This window comes from Eimeria tenella, genomic scaffold (genome assembly GCF_000499545.2).
Source record: "Eimeria tenella Houghton genomic scaffold, Eth_scaff16, whole genome shotgun sequence".
NCBI lineage: Eukaryota > Apicomplexa > Conoidasida > Eucoccidiorida > Eimeriidae > Eimeria > Eimeria tenella.
In genome coordinates, this window is record NW_013541531.1 from 38733 (window position 1) to 54618 (window position 15886).

General features: G+C 56.8%; 2 protein-coding genes across 2 annotated transcripts; both read right to left on the minus strand.

Annotated features, from left to right (window-relative positions):
- Positions 1 to 287: 287 nt before the first annotated feature.
- ETH_00009390 (zinc finger (C3HC4 RING finger) protein, putative) lies at positions 288 to 10808 on the minus strand (the record flags this gene model as incomplete). The annotated part of the gene is made up of 7 exons (XM_013373584.1): positions 288 to 753; positions 887 to 914; positions 1344 to 1549; positions 1959 to 2046; positions 2402 to 3358; positions 3905 to 8923; positions 9155 to 10808. The coding sequence occupies 7 exons, from the start codon at positions 10806 to 10808 to the stop codon at positions 288 to 290; spliced, it is 8418 nt and encodes a 2805-aa protein (XP_013229038.1).
- A 2588-nt stretch (positions 10809 to 13396) lies between these two features.
- Positions 13397 to 15766, minus strand: ETH_00009395 (uncharacterized protein; the record flags this gene model as incomplete). Its single annotated transcript, XM_013373585.1, has 1 exon — positions 13397 to 15766. One exon carries the CDS (start codon positions 15764 to 15766, stop codon positions 13397 to 13399), a length of 2370 nt encoding a protein of 789 aa, XP_013229039.1.
- Positions 15767 to 15886: the final 120 nt, after the last annotated feature.

Below are 15886 nucleotides of genomic sequence, written 5' to 3' on the forward strand. Positions count from 1 at the left end.
ACTTGGCCTTTCTGGAGACGCGGAACCACCTGTAGATACACTCCGAGTGGAACTTGTAGCGGCAAGTGCGGCACGTCTCTCGGGGAAGCTGTTGCTGCTGCTGCTGCTGCTGCTGCTGCTGCTGCTGCAGAGCTAGAAGGGAGACTGGCAAAGGGGGCACTTGGCCTTTCTGGAGACGCGGAACCACCTGTAGATACACTCCGAGTGGAACTTGTAGCGGCAAGTGCGGCACGTCTCTCGGGGAAGCTGTTGCTGCTGCTGCTGCTGCTGCTGCTGCTGCAGCAGAGCTAGAAGGGAGACTGGCAAAGGGGGCACTTGGCCTTTCTGGAGACGCGGAACCACCTGTAGATACACTCCGAGTGGAACTTGTAGCGGCAAGTGCGGCACGTCTCTCGGGGAAGCTGTTGCTGCTGCTGCTGCTGCTGCTGCTGCTGCTGCTGCTGCTGCTGCTGCTGCTGCAGAGCTAGAAGGGAGACTGGCAAAGGGGGCACTTGGCCTTTCTGGAGACGCGGAACCACCTGTAGATACACTCCGAGTGGAACTTGTAGCGGCAAGTGCGGCACGTCTCTCGGGGAAGCTGTTGCTGCTGCTGCTGCTGCTGCTGCTGCTGCTGCTGCTGCTGCTGCAGAGCTAGAAGGGAGACTGGCAAAGGGGGCACTTGGCCTTTCTGGAGACGCGGAACCACCTGTAGATACACTCCGAGTGGAACTTGTAGCGGCAAGTGCGGCACTTCTTTCGGGGAAGAGTTCTTTGCTGCGGGTGCAGCAAAGAAAGACAAATGGGACACTCTTCGGGCTTTTCGAAGAAGCAAGACACGTTTGCTGCCAGTAAACTGACTCCTGCTGCAGCACAAGTGCGCCCCATGTGCGCAGCAGCTGACACGCACCACCCGCTCAGACGCCCCTTCGGCACGCCTGCAGCAGCAACGCAAATGCAGCACATTATTATTATTATTATTCTCATTATTATTTTTATTATCATTGTTATTATTCTTAATTTTTATAATTAGAATAAACGGGATGGTAATACTGGGAATTAAAAGGGGAAGTGGTGAGGTGGGAGGCAAACGCAGAAGCAAAAGCGCAGGCAGAGCTGCTGCAGCAAGCGCAGCAGCGGCAGCATTGCAGCAGCACCAACAGTAGCACTGCAGCAGCAATGCAGCAGCATCAGCACTGCAGCAGCAGCAGCATTGCAACAGCATTGCAACAGCATCAACATTGCAGCAGCAGCAGCAGCATTGCAGCAGCAGCAGCAGCATTGCAGCAGCAGCATTGCAGCAGCAGCAGCAGCATTGCAGCAGCAGCAGCAGCACTGCAGCAGCAGCAGCAGCAGCAGCAGCGGACCGCTTTGGGAGTGGTCGAGGATGATGAGTTTGGGTCTTTGGAGGGGGAAAGCCTTTTCGAAAAGAAGAGCAACTTTGAGAGAAGTTTTTGCTTTTTCGTTTTTCAAAGAAATTAAAATTCGCCGCAAACGACTTTCGTAGCTGCAGCAGCAAATGCTGCGCTGCCCAACCAAAGACACGCAGCGCCGGTGCTCCTCTTCGATGAACCTGCAGCAGCAGCAGCAGCAGCAGCAGCAAGACAATTCTCAATTAGAAATAATTATTGGTTTTAAATAATCATTAATTAATCATAAATTATTAACCATTAAATAATTAACATTTTGTAATCAATTCAGGAGTTATGGCTTCTTTGCTGGGAAAGCGACGCGCAGCAGGGGGTGACTGAATAAGGAATTGTATGCTGCAGCAGCAGCAGCAGCAGCAACAGCTGCTGCTGCTGCTGCTGCTGGCTTTAGTTCTACAGGTGATTCTCAGCTGCAACGTTCCACAGATCCAATTGTGGAGCTGTTGTAGCTGCTGCAGCTGACGCTGCAGCTGCAACTGGAGCTGCAGCTACAGTTGCTGCTGCTGCAGCAGCAGCAGTAGCAGCTGCTGCTGCTGCAGCAAAAGGACGTACCAAGGAGTGATGAGGCGCTCTGTGAAGGACTCCAGCTGCTGCCGAGCTCTGACGTCTCCACAGCGGCTCCAAACACGGCTGACGCAAACTGCAGCAGCAGCAGCAACAGCAGCAGCAGCAGCAGCAGCAGCGTAGATAAGTTAAAGACTGCCTGCTAGGGGCGTGAAGGAAAAAAATAATCAATATATGCGCAGCTGCAACCAACACAGCAGCAGCAACAGCAGCAGCATTAGCAGCAGGAGCGGCAGCAGCAACAGCAGCAAGAGCAGCAGCAACAGGAGGGATGCCGCAGTTCCAGCTCCGCAGCAGCAAAAGCCACTGAAGTGCCACACCAAGAAGCAGGCACAACTGCAGCAAATCGAAAGGAGATAAAAGAATAAACAAAGAATTTGAGATAAAAGAATTGAAAGAAAATAGCTGCTGCTGCTGCTGCTGCTACTCACGGGGTACTGAAAACAGCAGCAAAGAATAGAGCCTTGCTGCCATCAGCCACACAAAAGTGCTTCCTAGGCTTTTCCATTTGCTGTTCAAAATGGGAAACTGCTCCATCAGTTTACTGCAGCCCGTAGCAGCAGCAGGAGCAGCAGCAGACCCTGCTGCCGCTGCCGCTGCTGCTGCTGCTGCATCTGGAACCGGGGGGTAAAAAGCAGCTGGCGGAGGGCAGCAGTCCCACGAGCTTGAGTACCACGCTGTGCTGCTGCTTTCCCTGAAGAGCGCCTGCTGCTGCTGCTGCTGCTGCTGCTGCTGCTGCTCGGCTGCTGCAGCAGCAACAGCAGCAGCTACTGCTGCTGTTGGGGGCTCGTAGTAAGTCAATATATGAAACAGCAGCTGCACAAGGGCCTCCCCTAAAGACAACGCCTGCAAGCTTGACAGCAGCAAGCAGCTATCGCAGCTGCATTCAGCAGCAGCAGCAGCAGCAGCAGCTGCTGCTGCTGCTGCTGCTGCGAATTCCCCGTCTGGCAGCTGCATGTGGGCCGGCTCGGGCTGGTCGCCGCCGGTTTGCTGCTGGTGCCGCCGCTGCCGCTGCTGCAGCAGCGCTGCTGCTGCTGCTGCTGCTGCTGGGCGAGTCTCCAAAGCTGCATGCAGCAGCGTCAGCTCAAAAGGCTGGGAGTCTCCGCTGGCAATTTGCGGCTCTGCTGCAGCAGCAGCAGCAGTTGCTCCTAGGGCCAGCAGCCAGCCGCGCATGCAGAGCGCAGCCTCCCGCTGCAGCTCCCACTCCTCGCTGCTGCTGCTGCTGCTGCTGCTGCTGGGCGCTGCTGCGTCGTCTTGCGGCTGCAGGTGCAGCGCCATCAGGCGAGCAGCAACCAGGTGGGTCTCCATCAGAAGAGCAGCAAAACTGGGGGCGAAGAGCTGCTGCAGCAGCTGCTGCAGCTGCTGCTGCCCCCGCACCACCATCTCTGCTGCGCAGCAGAAGCAGGCAAGCAGCAGCAGCAGCAGCAGCAAACCAAATAACGAAGGAAAACAGAAGCAGAAGCTGCGAAGCAGCAAAATAACTCGTTATTTATTTTCTGCCGGTGATACGGAAAAGACAGACACGGGCTGCTGCTGCTGCTGCTGCCGCAGCAAACCAAAAATTGCATTTTGTGTTTCAGCTAAAACTAAGTAATTTAATTAGATTAATTTAACTTTTAATAGATTATTTAAAAGCCACAAGAGGCCCTAAAGGAGACAAAAGAGACTCCTGCAGCGTCCCCACGATATCTGCTGCTTTGCTACTGCTCGTTTAGCTCCCCTGCTGCTGCTGCTGCTGCTGCTGTTGCACTTTCTGCTGCAAACCAAGTGCTTGCTTGCTGCGTCACTTCCCACTGCTGTATTTAATTAATTGATTGGCTCATTTATTTATTTACTTATTTATTTATTTACTTATTTATTTATTTATTATTTATTTATTTATCTTTTATTTATTATTATTTGCGGCTTCATTTAATTTTCTCAAGGCTTATTACCTTGGTCTTCCTCAGCAGCAAAAGAGGCTTCCGAGCTGCTGCAGTCTCCTGCCGAGTCAGAGAGTTCTCCCTCCTCCTCTTCCTGCTGCTGCTGCTGCTGCAGCTGCAGCTGCAGCTGCAGCTCGAGCTGCAGCCGGTTGCGGTGCTCTGTTGCCTCTGCTGCTTCTTCTGTCTCTTCTGCTTCTTCCTCCCCTTCTGCTGCTCTCAAAAACCTCTCCAGCAGCTGCCGTCTCTCCTCATCGCTCTGCTGCTGCTGCTGATGTTGCTGCTGCTGCTGCGCAAGTTTCCTGTCAGCAGCGCCGGCGCCCGCTGCTGCTGCTGCTGCTGCCGCGGCTGCTGCATTCAAAGCTGCGGCGCGACTCTGCTGCAGACTCTCGAGCTGACACGGTGCTGCAGCAGCAGCAGCAGCAGCAGGAGAAGTCAGCAGCAAAAAGGGAGATGAAAGCTGCCGTAAGCCCCAGGGGAAAGTATTCAGAGCAGCTAAGACGTGGGGCTGCAGCAGCAAAGATTGAATGCCCAAAAGAGGAGCAGCAGCAGCAGCAGCAGCAGCATCGCTCAGCTCGAGCTGCTGCAGTGCATGCGATAAGCTCGAGAGCAAACTGCTGCAGTACGCATGCACTCGAGCGTCTTGTTTCTGCTGCTGCTGCTGCTGCGGGGGCTGCTGCTGCCGCAACAGAAAGCTGTCCACAGCAACGGCCGCATGCACCACGACAGTAACAAGCCGCTTTGTTTGCTGCTGCTGCTGCTGCTGCTGCTTTTGCTTGTGCAGCAGCAGCGCCGCGAGCCGCAGCGCGTAAGAAACGGGAGGCAAGCAGCAGCAGGCCTCAGAGAGCAGCAAAGGAGCAGCAGCAGACAGGTGTTGCCCCAGCAGCTGCTGCAGCAGCTCTTCTGCTTCCTCTCCAGGCTGTGGGGCCCCAGTAGCAAATGCAACTACAGCCAAAGCGCACAGAGAATCGCTGAGGAACAGCTGCTGCATCAGTTGCTGCTGTTGCTGCTGCTGCTCCTGCATCTGATGCTGCTGGCGCGAACCTAAGAAACCTTTTGCTGCGGTGCAAAATAGTGTTCTTTGCTGCTGCAGCAACTGCTGCAGCTCTTGCGTCTGTTGCTTGAACTGCTGCTGCTGCTGCTGCTGGTCTTGTAGCGCCAGCTGCTGCTGCTGCAGCGACCCGGCAGCCGCAGCTGTCAGAGCAGCAGCAACTCTTGTTAGCGCAGCGCAAGCCTCCTGCGCCTTTCGAGCTTCTGCTGCTGCTGCAGTTTGTGCATTTGCTGCTGCGGTGAATTCGGCAGCTTGCTGCAGCAGCAACTGCGTGTCCCTTTCACTCCTTTCACAAACTGGGTCCGCCTGAGGTTTCGAGCCACCAGCAGCAGCAGCAGCAGCAGCAAACGCCAACCCGAAGTTGGCCGCAGCAGCGACGCACAGTGCATCAGCAGCAGGAGAGACAGAAGCAGCAACCGCCGCAGCAGCGCCGTCTCCTGCTGCTGCTGCAAGGGACTGCAGCAGCAGCTGCAGCACGCAGAAAGGCCCCAACTGCTTTTCTTCTACTGCAGCAGCAGCAGCTGGGGCAGCAGCAGCAGCCACCAGAGCCTTTACACGCAGCGTAGAGATGGCAGCAAATTCAGAGACTGTCTCCTCATATTCTTTTCGTGCTGCTGCGAGCAGCAGCTGTAACAGTGAGTGCAGCAAGTCTGTCTCCTGCTGCTGCTGCTTCTGCAGCAAATACCACACAGCTTTCTGAAACTCCTTATTTGCACACGTTAGAACCCTATGTGCCGCAGCAGCAGCAGCAGCAGCAGGTGCTGCAGCAGAAACAGCAGGTGATGCAGCGGCAGCAGCTGGAGCTGCAGCAGCAGTAGCAGGTGTCCCTGCTGCTGCTGTTGCTCCTACTGCGCATTTCCAGGGGCTGCGGTGAGTTGGGCTCCTACTACTGCTGCTGCTGTTGCTGCTGCTGCTGCTGCCTTCGCACTCAACCGCCTCCACCGTGAGGCCACACAGCAGCAGCAGCAGCAGCCCTTCCTTGGCCAATTCTGCTTCTCCACTTTCTGTCGTTTTTGCTGCTGCTGCTCCTGCTGTCGCTGCTGCTGCTGTAGCTGCATCGATTACTGAGCACAGTGCGTCGCCCGAATCAGCAGCAGCAGCAGCAGGAGCAGCAGCAGCAGTTGCTGCTGCTGTTGGGGTCGTTCTACACAGGAAGGCAACAGCTGCTCGCCAGCAAAATGCAGCGGAGTTCCATTGACCTCCGGCAGTAAAAAGTTTGCTGCTGCTGATGCTGCTGCTGCTGCTCTTGCTGCCGTCGCTATTGCCCTTGCTGCTGCTGCTACTGCTTGGCAACGTTGTCGCGAATAGCTGCAACAGCAGCACTTCGCGGAGAAAGACCAGAGCCTTTTGCTGCTGGCGCATGCGGCTCTCAGCCCCACCAGTGCTGCTGCTGCTTGCTGCTGCAAGGAAAGCTGCTGCTGCTGCCCAGCCCTCAGGTGAAGGCGCAGCAGCAGCCGCCGGTGTTGCTGCAGCACTCGCTGCTGCTGCTGCCATTGCTGTCAGCTGCTGCTTGAGCTGCTGGCGCCCAGAGGCGTCCAGCTGCTGCAACAGCTGCAGCAGCAGCGCTGTAGCAGCAGCAGGTACCTGCCAGCCCCGTATTTGCTCCCACTGCAGAGTAGCAGCCGCTTTGCAGCAAGCTGCAGCAGAGCTGCTGCTGCTGCTGCTGCTGGTGCTGACCAATACTTGCAACAATTCCGGAGAAGCAACGCCTTGTCGCAGAGTGGCTGTGCACTGACTGAGTGCAGCTGCCACATGTGCGTCAGTGCGTTGCTGCTGCTGCTGCTGCAGCAGCAACAAGGCATTCACGATTTGTGAGGCTGCATCTGCTGCCAGTGGCTGCGGCAGGGCCAGCAGCGGGGCAGCAGCAGCGGCAGTAGCAGCAGCACCATCGGGATTCCTGCTGCTGCAGGTGCTTAGTAACACATGGACCAAGTCCGGCAGCAGTTTTGAGATTGCCTGTAGCTGCTGCAGTGGCTGCTGCTGCTGTTGCTTTTGCTGCTGCTGCAGTTGATGCAGCACTTGCTGTAGCAGCAGGGGTAGCTCTCTAAGTCGTACAAGCAGCACTTTCGCCAGTGCGTCTCGTGTTGGCTCAGGCAGCACTCCTGCTGCTGTTGCTGCTGCTGCTGCTGTTGCGGCAGCTGCTTCACTTGATTCTTTTGCTGCTGCTGCTGCTGCTCCGTGTAAGCTCTGCCACAAACGGCATAACTCGCCGAGAGCAAAAGCTCCGCAGCACCACTGGCGCATCAGCTCTTGTCCAGCTGCTGCTGCTGGTGCCGCTGCTGCTGCAGTTGTTGCTGCTGCTGCTACTGTTGCTGCTGCTGCTGCTGCTGTTGCTGCTGCTGCATCGGCAGCAGCAGGGCAGGCTTCTGCTGCGTTTTCGGCTGTGAGGACAAGCGCCTCTGCAGCAGCTTTCCATGCAACAGACTGCTCCTCTGTTGCTGCTGTTGCTGCTGCTGCTGCTGGTGCTGCTGCTGGTGCTTCTGCTGCTGCTTGCAGGCGCAGCAGAGGCAGCAGCAATCTTGTGGCTACTTGCTGAAAGGCCAGGCATCTCTGCTGCTGCAGCGTTGCTGCTAGGGTGTCCTTCCCTTCAGCAGCAAATGCACTTTTCATTGTTGCTGCTGCTACTGGCAGCAGACACAGCAGCTCCTGCTGCGCGTTGAAGCGCAGGCCCTGTGGCACTGGAGGCAGCGGTGTTGCTGCTGTTTCTGCTGCTGGTGCTGCTGCTGCTGCTTCGTGCTGCAGTGCGCAAGGAAGCTGCAGGCGGGCAAGGCACCCCTCACAGGCCCTGAGAAGAGCATCTAGGGCCTTCAAGTTCTCATACGACGCGATCTGCTGCTGCTGCTGCTGCTGCTGCGGCTGGTACTGCTGCTGCTGCAGCGGCAGCGGCGCAGGCAGCGGTGTTCCGAGAAAAGTCCACTTCAAGTGCTTCCTGACCTGCTGCAGCAGTACTACAGCCAACGACCCCGCTGCTGCTTCTGCTCCTGTTGCAGTTGCAGAATCGTGCTGCTGCGGCTCCTGCTGCTCTTCTTGCTGCTGCTGCTGCTGCTGCTGCAGCTGCAGCAACAACGGCAGTGCCACAAGCTTTGCGTGCCGCGCAGCTGCCAGCGAAGCCGCAATGAGCTGCTCCTCAGCAGCAGCTGCTGCTTCCGCGCCTTGCTGCTGCTGCTGCTGCTGCTCAGGAGGCAAAACTGCAGCATAGATGTTGCGCCACAAACACTGCAACAGCAAGGGAGGCAGGCCCCTAGCAGCAGCAGCAGCAGCGAAGGTCGCAACTGCCTCGGGCAGCGCAGAAAGGCCAGCATCTGCTGCTGCTGCCTGCGGCGTCAGCCGCTCCTGCTGCTGCTGCTGCTGCTGCTCCTGCTGCTGCTCCAGCTGCTGCTGCTCTTGCTGCACACGCATTAATAACTCAAGAGGGTAACTTGGGACTTCGCAGCAATAGAACTGCAGCAGAGAAGCCAAGCCGTCCTCTGCTGCTGCTCCTGCTGCTGCTGTTTCTGCTGCTGCTGCTGCTTCCCCTTTTGCTGCTGCTTCTGCCGCTGCAGCAGGCTGAAGGCGATTTTCAATTAAGAAAATTGCTGTTGAGTAGAAGCAGCCCAAAAGCGCACTAGGGGGCGGCCAGACAGGTTGCTGCCGCTGCTGCCTCTGCTGCCGCTGCTGCTGCTGCTGCTGCTGCTTGTCGCCCTGTGGCGCCTGTTGCTTCTGCTTCTGCTTCTGCTGCTGCTGCTGCTGCGACTGCGCCTCTTGGTCTTGTAGTTCGTTCGCCTGCTGCTGCTCTTCCGGTGAGCGCAGCCTGTGGAGACCCTGCTGCTGCTGCTGCTGCTGCTGCTGCCGCTGCAGCAGCATCTCCTCCAGCGGCAGCAACAAAGCCGTGGGCAGCTGCCTCAGAAAGGCCCTGCCCTCCACAGACTGCAGCAGCAGCTGCGGCGGCAGAGCAGCAAGCAGCGGCAGCAGCTCATCGTACATAGCGCTGCTGCCGCAGTACCCTGCAGCAGCAGCAGCAGCAGCAAAAAGAGCAGCACTAGAAACAGCAATAAGACAAGATTCTAACTCCCTCAAGTCTGCAGCATCAGCAGCAGCAGCGGCTGCTGCTGCTGTTGGTAGGTGCAGTGAGAACAACAGCACGCGCGACAGCACCAAAGTAGCTGCAGCAGCAGCACCAATAAAAGCAGCAAAGGCAGCAGCAGCAGCAGCAGCAGCAAAAGAAAAGATCATACCTCCATGTCGAGCGAGGGCTAAAAGCTTGTGCAGCAAGTTCTGCAAATGTCGCTGCGGGGATTGTTTTCGTTTCTGCTGCTGCAGCTGCTGCTGCTGCTGCTGCGCATATCCATACCCCGCTGGGATGAAGCGCTGCAGCAGAAGCCTCATTGAGCGCAGCAAGAAGCCGCAAGTGCTGCTGGCGGCAGCACCAGGTGCAGCAGCAGCAGCGGCTGTTGCTGCCGCTGCTGCACCGCCACCGGCTGCTGCTGCTGCTGCTGCTGCTGCTGCTGTAGGGCCGCATAGAGCAGGAGACAGGCTAGGCCCTGCAGCAGCACAAAGTGACGCATCTGCGAGAGCCGCAGCAACTGCAGCAAAGCAGTCCTCTGCAGCTGTTGTCCCTGCTGCTGCTGCTGCTGCTGGGGAGTCCGGCAGGGGCACGCCGGCTGCTGCAAATGCTGCCAAGACAGCAGCAAGTGCTGCTGCTGCTGCTGCTCTCACCGGCAGCCTAAAAGAAGCCCCAAGAAAATGTGAAATGCGGCTGCTGCCGCAAAACAAGAACCGCAGGTCCTCTCGCCAGGCAGCAAGCCGCTGCTGCTGCTGCTGCTGCTGCTGCTGGGAAATGCTGAGGAGGCGGACCAGATCAGCAGCAGCAAAAAGCGCGCAGATGAGCTGGCGGTCGAGGCGCTGCTGCGGGGACTCGTCCAGGCGGCGGCTGCTGGCGGCAGCCTGCTGCTGCTGCTGCTGCTGCTGCTCCGGCAGCAGCAGCAGCTGCTCCAGCTCATTCAATAAGGCAGTCCTGCAGTGCTCCACCACAGCAACCCGCCTCTCAAGCCCTTTGCTGTTGCTGCTGCTGCTGCTGCTGCTGCTGTCGGTGCTGCTGCTGCCTTCACTCTTCCAGCTGCCGCTGGTCTCTGGCACGGCCTCTGCAGCAGCAGAGCCGGATTCTGCGGCTGTTTCTTGCAGCTGCGGTTGCTGCTGCTGCTGCTGCTGCTGCGGGTCTGCGAGGGGGAAGGCCTCCTGGAGTGCAGCAGCAGCAGCAGCAGCAGCAGCCCTGTGGGGATCCTGGAGAGAGCAGAGCCAGGTGGGCAGCAGCTGCTGCAGATAAGGAGCAATTCTTTTTCTTACTCTGAGCAGCAGCAGCAGCAAACAGCGGTTTGCTGCTGCTCTGTTTTGGCCCTCGCCGTCGCCCAGGGCTATGGAGCGGTAGGCAAAGACTAGCTGCGGCAGCAGCAGCGCAGCAGCAGCAGCATCCAACTCGTGCTGCAGCTGCTGCTGCAGCGCAGCAAGCCCTTTGCTGCGGGTGAGGCTGTCGCGCTTGGTGAGGCGGGTTAGGGCCACGTGGACATCAGCAGGCAGTGCTGCTGCTGCTGCTGCTGCTGCCGCTGTTGCTGCTGCTGTTGCCGCTGGCACGGCCGGGGGAGGGGTGCCGAAGCCGCCATAAGGCCTCTCCTCAGCGCTCCAGGTGCTGCTGCTGCTGCTGCTGCCCTGTCTTGCTGCTGCTGCTGCTGCTGCTGAGGCAAAAATCGCCTCCAGCTGCGTGCTGCCGCCGAAGCTGATGTTGCCAATGCTCAGGGCCTCGCGGGCGCTGGAGGCGGGGGCCTTCTGGCGCCTGAGCTTCGGCTTCTGCTGCTGCTGCTGCTGCTGCTGCTTCGGGGGGGATTTCGGGGCCATCGTGGCTGCTGCTGCTGCCGCCGATGCTCTGCTGGGTTACAGGCAGCAGCAAGAGCAAACGAGATACGTTGGGGTATAAGGCTTTGGCCAGATAACAAAGCCGCTAAGTATCCGCTAGCAGCCTAGCAGCAGCAACAGCAGCAGCAGCAGCAGCAGCATGCAGCTGGCGGAGGGCTGCTGCTGCAGCAGCTGCGAAAGAAGAAAAGGACTATCTGCAAGTGTCCCAAATAATAAAAAGGTATTTTTTACTTTTTGTCTAAAATTAAATTCCAGAAAGATAAAGTAAAAGGAAGAAATATCAAGCCGCAGCCGCCGCAGCTTTGCTGGGGCTGGGGGGGTTGTTGTCCGGAGGCGGTTGTCTGCTGCTGCACCAGCAAAAAAAAAATAATTTAATTTAATTTAATTAATTCAAATTTAATGCATTTTGCAAAACCAAAGAAAGAACTTCGCGCAGAACACACCGCAGCGCCGCCGCTGCTACTGCTGGCGTTTGCTGCAGCTGCTGCTGCGTGTGTGCATTGAATTTAAAAGCAAAATATTCAACTGTTTTAAAATGCAATTTTCAATTTATTTGAAATTAATGTTTAAATATGATAAACTTTCAAAATGGTGTTTTGAAAAAACTCCCCCAATCCCGGTGTATGTACACCAGCACGAGTTGGGTGCATCTGATACACCGCAGCAATGAGAGCATTTCTGCTTTAAATAAATGCAAAAGACATCTTTAAAATTAAAAAAAAGAAATAAAAACATAAAAGTAATTAGATAAAAGCAAAGATGTTAGCAGAATTGATAGATCCCAGCCAAACACCCGAAATAAAACAATTCTGCAAACTTACTGCCACTGACTGTTTTTTATTTCTTCTCTTTTGTTTTTGAGTAAATTTGCAACGCATGCATTGTGAGACATATAAGTGTCAAGAGAGCCATTTGCTGCTTTTGCTGCTGCAGCAGCAGTAGCAGCAGCAGCAGAAGCAGCAGCAGCCGCAGCAGCAAATATGAAATAAGTGGATGCACGCATATTAGTGAAATTGTCCATAAGTTGCATGCATGCGTTTTAACGACAATTCTTTTAGTAGCATTCATGCAGAACTCTTGCTACTTTAAAGCATTTGAATAGTTTAAATAATTTGAATGAATGATTTTAATGAACTCTGACAAATATTTTACTTATGAGCAGCTTGGTGTACATAAACCCGAATTTGCGGGACTATTTTCGGCCTCTGTCAATGCATGCAATAAATGTATATACATATATAAATATATATATATTTAGACATATTTATATATACATATATGTATATATATATTTGTGTAGAAATATTTATAATGTATATGTTTATATTATATATTGAAAAACTACTCTAAAGACTCTTTATATAAATATCTAAGACTGTCTTTTTAATTGTATATTTGAAGGCAAGGTTTAACTTTTTGTAAGTTACCTAGTCTCTCGTTTCTCCCAAACAAGTAAATACTTGTATATTTACTTGATTAAATACATTATTGCTATATAAGATAAATTTAATTGTTTACATATATTCTTTTGTATAATATATTATTAAATACACTCTAATTTCGCTGCCTGCAGTGTCTATTCAGGTGTACGTACACCTGAAAACGCAGCACATGCACTCAAAGACACTCAAATGCATTTGCATGCGAGTTTATTTTTCTTGTTTTTGTCTCCGCCTCAAAACAAAGTCAAAAAGGATTATTTAAAACCGCCGCGCTTGAGGTGTACATACAGCTCTTCAGATCCTGCTGCGGTCCCTTAGGGGGCCCCACACAAGCTCAGAAAACCCCGAGAAGCCCCGTAGTGGCCCCGCCGAAGGGGGGCCCCTAGGGGCCCCTGGGGGCCCCCCGGGGTCCCCCGAGGTCCCCAGGGGCCTCCGTCTAGCATCTCCTGTGTGGGTACCCCTTTGGGTCTGAGGTGCCCCTGGGGGCCCCCGAGGCGTGGGGGGCCCCTGGGGGCCCCCGGGAGTTAAGGGCTGGTTTGAGGTGTAAATACACCGCAAATGCATGCAGTGAGGCTACTGGGGCGCGGAGAGTTTGGGGGGTTTGGAAAGAATTGGAAAGAAGAGTTTTACTTCAAAAACGAATTGGAATTTGGAGTATTTGATCAATGATTTGTAGCAGTTTGAGTGGCTGCTGCCGTACGGCTAGAGGTGGGTGCGGCGCTTCATATAATGCAGAAGACCAGATTTGGATAATTTGCTTCAAAACAACACAAAATGGATTATTATTTTCCACATTGGATTTAAATTGCACTTCAAGAAACATTTGAAAGCAGCGTGCACGCAAATGCGCGGGGTGCGCCTTTTTCGGGTGTACGTACACCCCAACTGCACGCGGCCGCGCAGCAGTCCGCAGGTGTACGTACACCCCAACTGCACGCGCCGGTGCAGCAGTTCGCAGCCAAATGGCGCAGCCAAGGACTTACCTTTGAAGACAAATACAATTAAAGTTCAATTGATGCAACTTCTTCTCCAAATGCACCAAATGCAGCCACAAACAACGCAAATCTACTACTGCATCAAAGGCAAAAAGCCAAAAAGACTCTTTTGCACGCATTTCCGAAAGGCGCCTCACGGGCTGTCCACCGCTGGGGTGTCTGTACACCCCAGCTCCCGCCCCACACCCTCTCTCCCCCTTCCCTTCTCTGCATGCAGCCCCGAGACGGAAAGAACGCCATTAGCTTCTTCTGCTTCCACTCCCTGGCTGCTCAGCAGCACCGCTTTCTGCTGCTGCTGCTGCTGCTGCTCCGCCTCCTTGCTGCAGCCCGCCTGCGCGCCGTTCGCCGCGCCCTCTGCCTTCTTCTCCGCTGCAGCAGCAGCAGCTGCAGCAGCTGCTGCCGCTGCTTCGGCAGCAGCAGCAGGGGGCCCTGCGAAGAAGGCCGCGGCGTCAGTGGGGCCCGCAGCAGCAGCAGCTGCTGCTGCTGCAGGCAGCAGCTTTGCGTCGCGGAGGGCGTCAGCTTCTGCTGCCTCTGTTTTGGAGCTGTTGCTGCTGTCGGCTTGTAGCAGAGGCAGCCCCAAGTCCTTTGCTGCTCGTTTCCTCTTGACGCATGCGCCGCCGCTGCCGGCCAGCGCCGCGCCGCTGCTGCTGCTGCTGCTGCTGCTGCTGCTGCTGCTGCTGCTGAGGAGCTGGCGGACGACGGGGCTGACGTGGAGCGCGTGCTGGACGTTTCTGAGCGCCGCTGCGGACTCGAGGCAGCTGGCGACGTGCTGCTGCTGCAGGTGCACCTGCTGCTGCTGCTGCTGCTGCTGCTGCTTCTGCTGGTACTGGCTGACAGCCTTGATGGCCAGCCGCCGCGCCCCGTAAAAGCCAAACTTCGAAACTGGAAAAGACCGACACATGCGGGCCCCCGAGCCCATGCTGCCGTAGGCCATCCAGGTGTTGTTGCTGGGGGCGTAGCAGACGCCTTTGGGGTTTCGCAGTGCAGCAGCAAGTTGCTGCATCTCCGCGCGCGACAGCTGCTGCTGCTGCTGCTGCTGCTGCTGCGGGGGGGGGGGCGCGGCCGCGCTGCTCGCCTCCTCGTTCTCGTCAAATCCGCACGAGGGGGGGCCCCCGCCCTCCACAGCCCCGAACAGAGCGGGGCCCCCGCCGCTGCTGCTGCTGCTGCTGCTGCTGCTGCTGCTGGGCGGCTTCAGGCCCATCAGCCGGCAGGCCTCCGCGGCGGTGAGCCCCGCGGCGGCGAGGGCGGGGGCCCCCGGGGCGAGCGCGGGGCCGCCCGCGCTGCTGCTGCTGCTGCTGCTGCTGCTGCTGTTCCTGTGGGTGCGCTCGTCAAAGGACTGCCGCGCTGCTATGGCCATCAGTCTTGCTGCTTCTGCTCCGAACTTTTTGTTGCTGAAGGACTTATAATTCTGTCTTCCATTTTCGCACCAGAAGGCGACCCAGCTGTTGCGGTCTTTGGCGAAGCGGACTCCGGGCATTGGCGCGGTGTTCACGTGTCCCGCTGCTGCTGCTGCTGCTGCTGCTGCTGCTGCTGAGCCCTGCGCCGCAGCACACCCAGCGCCCGCAGCAGCAGACGGGTAACCTGACAGCTTCGACCTCTTCCGCGGCAGCGGGGCTTCCTCTGCATGCAGCGGCAGCAGCGCGCAGGACTCCGAGTCCAGCACTTGCTGCTGCTGCTGCTGCTGCTGCACCTGCTCCTGCGGCGCGGCCACGGAAGGGTCCAGCAGCGGCAACGAGCCGCTCCAGTCGGCCGCTGCTGCTGCTGCTGCTGCCCCCAGCAGCTGGCTGCTGCTGTCGCTGCTGCATGCAGAGAGGGCCCCCGGGGGCCCCTCGGGGCCCCACGAGTTCAGCTTCTTCAGCACTTTTGCTGCTTGTGCTGCTCCATTTGTGTCTCCAACTTGTCTTGACAACATGTCCATTAAAGACAAAAGACAAGCAGCAGGGGCCTCCTGTTCTCCCGCCAGCATGCATGCAGCAACGTCGCTTGCGCTCAGCAGCGGAGAGTCTGCTGCTGCTGCTGCTGCGGACCCTGCTGCTGCTGCTGCGGGGCTCGCCGCCGCTGCTGCTGTCGACGGCAGCGCCAAAGTGGCAGCAGCAGCCGCAGCAGACAAAGGGGAGTAGCCCTGCTTCGAGGGCAGCAGCAAAGGGTCGGGGGGCCCCCCGAGGGCCCACGAGATGTTTCTCTGAGCCTCTTGAATTTGCTGCTGCACCTGCTGCACCCCCCGCAGCAGCTGCTCCAGTTCTGCTGCTAGTTTCTGCAGCGAGTGCAGGGACAGGCTGCTGCTGCTGCTGCTGCTGCTGCTGCTGGAGCCCTCCTTGGCCTCCTTCGCCTCCGCCGCAGCTGCAGCAGCAGCTCTTGCGCCCGCGCCATGCCTGTCGCCCAGGGCCTTGCTACGGTCTGCTGCAGCAGCAGCAGCAGCTGCTGCTGCTGCAGACACAGAAAAGTTCAGAGAATCTGGAGACACATCTTCTGTGGGGCAGCGAGTTGAGGCCCCATCTGTCATTGCTGAAGCTTCTCGAGAAGCAACAGAGACAGGGGGGCCCCCTGCTTCCTCCCTTGCGGAGACGGGGGGCCCCCCGGGGGCCCCCGGGGCCCCGGAGGCCCCCGGGGCAGCCTTGCTGGG